The sequence below is a fragment of the Echinops telfairi genome, unplaced genomic scaffold, assembly GCF_000313985.2.
Source record: "Echinops telfairi isolate 266 unplaced genomic scaffold, ASM31398v2 ScPeMD7_23;HRSCAF=83, whole genome shotgun sequence".
NCBI lineage: Eukaryota > Metazoa > Chordata > Mammalia > Afrosoricida > Tenrecidae > Echinops > Echinops telfairi.
In genome coordinates, this window is record NW_022103920.1 from 17,875,406 (window position 1) to 17,877,862 (window position 2,457).

Consider the following 2,457-nt stretch of genomic DNA (forward strand, 5'->3'; position numbering starts at 1 on the left):
TAAATGTGAAAGCCAGACCACTGTAAAAAAATAAGATTCGAAAAGAAATCGTGCCATCTATCATAGGCTTTTTTTTTTAACCTCCACTAAAATCCAATTTATGGAAATAAAATGGCCAATAAAAGTACTCTTTGGCTTGGGAGAGTCAACCTCGTTTCTGATGCTCTCTAGTCCAAAAGCCATCCATCTCTCTGTTTAGAGACAGTGCAGCCAGATGTTTTAAATCACAGGGGGACGAATAGGGGAAATTTCAAGAAAAAAGAGAAAAGGTTGGCGTAAACAGGGCTTAAAAATATGAAAAATGTCTGCCCATGTTGCCGAGCCCTTCTTATTATTTCCTCTTCCTTCAACCCCTCACAGGAATAATCCTGCGGCAGGCCTGACTTCCCGGACCTGACCTCAGCCCACCGTCAGAACCTCAGCCAGCGGAGCTTTCCCACCGTCCTAGGCCAGTTGACTCTCTATGGAGATGAAGTTCGACCCTTCGGGGTCTGATGGAAATTCACTGTGACATTCCAACCAAGAGAACGTGCTGAAGCCCACCGAGCCCTCTCCCCATGGGCCCTGATGGTAGCCCCCCGAAGGTGCAGCCTCAGCTGGTCTCCCTTCTTCTCTGTCAAGAGTAAACTTTGGGTCTGGGATCGCAGCGCCACCTGTGGAGAAAATGGTATGCGAGGGAAAGCGCTCAGCCTCTTGCCCTTGTTTCTTCCTCCTGACGGCCAAGTTCTACTGGATCCTCACCATGATGCAAAGAACACACAGTCAGGAGTATGCCCATTCCATACGCTTGGATGGGGACATCATTTTGGGGGGTCTGTTCCCAGTCCACGCCAAGGGGGAGAGGGGCGTGCCTTGTGGGGAGCTCAAGAAGGAAAAGGGGATCCACCGGCTTGAGGCCATGCTTTATGCAATCGACCAGATTAATAAGGACCCGGAGCTCCTGTCCAATATCACGCTGGGTGTCCGGATCCTTGACACGTGCTCCCGGGACACCTACGCGTTGGAGCAGTCGCTGACCTTCGTGCAGGCCTTGATCGAGAAAGATGCTTTTGACGTGAAGTGTGCTAATGGAGACCCACCCATTTTCACCAAGCCCGACAAGATTTCTGGCGTCATCGGTGCTGCAGCCAGCTCCGTGTCCATCATGGTTGCTAACATTCTAAGACTTTTTAAGGTAGGTCAAGGTGTTGTCTTCCCTCATTCTTGCGGATGGTTCATAAAGCGGCAACGAGGGCAAGTTGGAGAAGGAAGTGGACACAGGGCTCATGCCCCTCGCTCCTTCTGAGTGTCGCCAGGGTCCTCGGACCGGAGATCTATGTCCAGGTTTCGATAAGTGCTGATTTCCTGCCGTATCGACAATGCCTTAGATCAGTGGTTCTCAACCTGTGGGTCGCAACCCCTTTGGGGGTGGGACGACCCTTTCACAGGGGTTGCCCGAATCATAACAGTGGCAAAATGACAGTGATGAAGTAGGAACGAAAGTAATTTTATGGTGGTGGTGGGGATCACCACCATATGAGGAACTGTGTGAAAGGGTTGAGGCACTAGAAAGGTGGCGAAGCACTGCCTTAGATGAACTGTGGCTGGCTTCCCCCACCCCACCCCCAAACAAAGAGAAAGGTGATCATCTTGGTGGCATGTGGAGTTCCAATTTCAGTGACGTGTTCAGTCCCCGGCATCCTGGGGTATCCGCCTTCTTTAGGCTTGTTTGAAATCAAAGCCCGCATTTACTGGAGGGCTAAGCACAGGTAGCGTGCACACACATTTCTCCTCACTGAGGTACGAGTTCATTTGCTTGATCAAGCTTCTTTCATAGGAGGGTGGGTTATGACGAAAGTTCCTGCCTGGAGAAACTATTTGTTACTGATGGGGAGATGTGAGCGACATGTCTGGAGATAAGAGGGTCATAAAATTGTCAGCTGTATTATAACTATAATAGACTAGAACTTCACTAATTCAGATGGCTCGGAGGCAGACTTGGAATACTTATATATGTAATTCGTTTTGTGTTAAAGTTTGCATCTAGCAGGGTGAGTTGAGACTTTGATTTAAGTTTGATCATCTGTTGCCTAGAAATGTAGTGAAACCAACTGGCAAAAGGTAATAACTGGATGGCAAGTGCCATGGAGTTGATTCCAAGTTATAGCGACCCTGTGGGACAGAGTAGAACCGCCATTGTGGGTTTCTGAGACCAACTCTTCACTGGAGTCGAATGTCTGCAAAACACACTGAAAAGTATAAGGCCTCATAGGAAAGTACTGCAGCTCATAATTTTTCACTAGGCTTCTTTCTCCTCTTATGTCTTAACATCTTTCACATCGTTTCTAAAAATGAACCCTGGTGACACATGGACCATTAAGAATTATTTTGTTGTACAGTGTTGCTTGGTTTTGCTCTGTCTTGTTTTTATGCATGTTGTCTCCGCAGGCCTGTCTGGATAGGACAGGCTGGATGAAC

At 48.2% G+C, this 2,457-nt stretch overlaps 1 protein-coding gene across 2 annotated transcripts in view; it reads left to right on the plus strand.

Annotated features, from left to right (window-relative positions):
* Positions 1-386: 386 nt before the first annotated feature.
* The window catches only part of GRM8 (glutamate metabotropic receptor 8), a 939,770-nt gene continuing 937,699 nt past the window's right edge, over positions 387-2,457 (plus strand). For both annotated transcript variants that reach the window (XM_004707786.3, XM_004707785.3), the window contains exon 1: positions 387-1,174. In XM_004707786.3, coding sequence (XP_004707843.1) covers positions 665-1,174 — 510 coding nt within the window. In that variant the 5' untranslated portion in view covers positions 387-664. The remainder of the gene's footprint in view (positions 1,175-2,457) is intronic.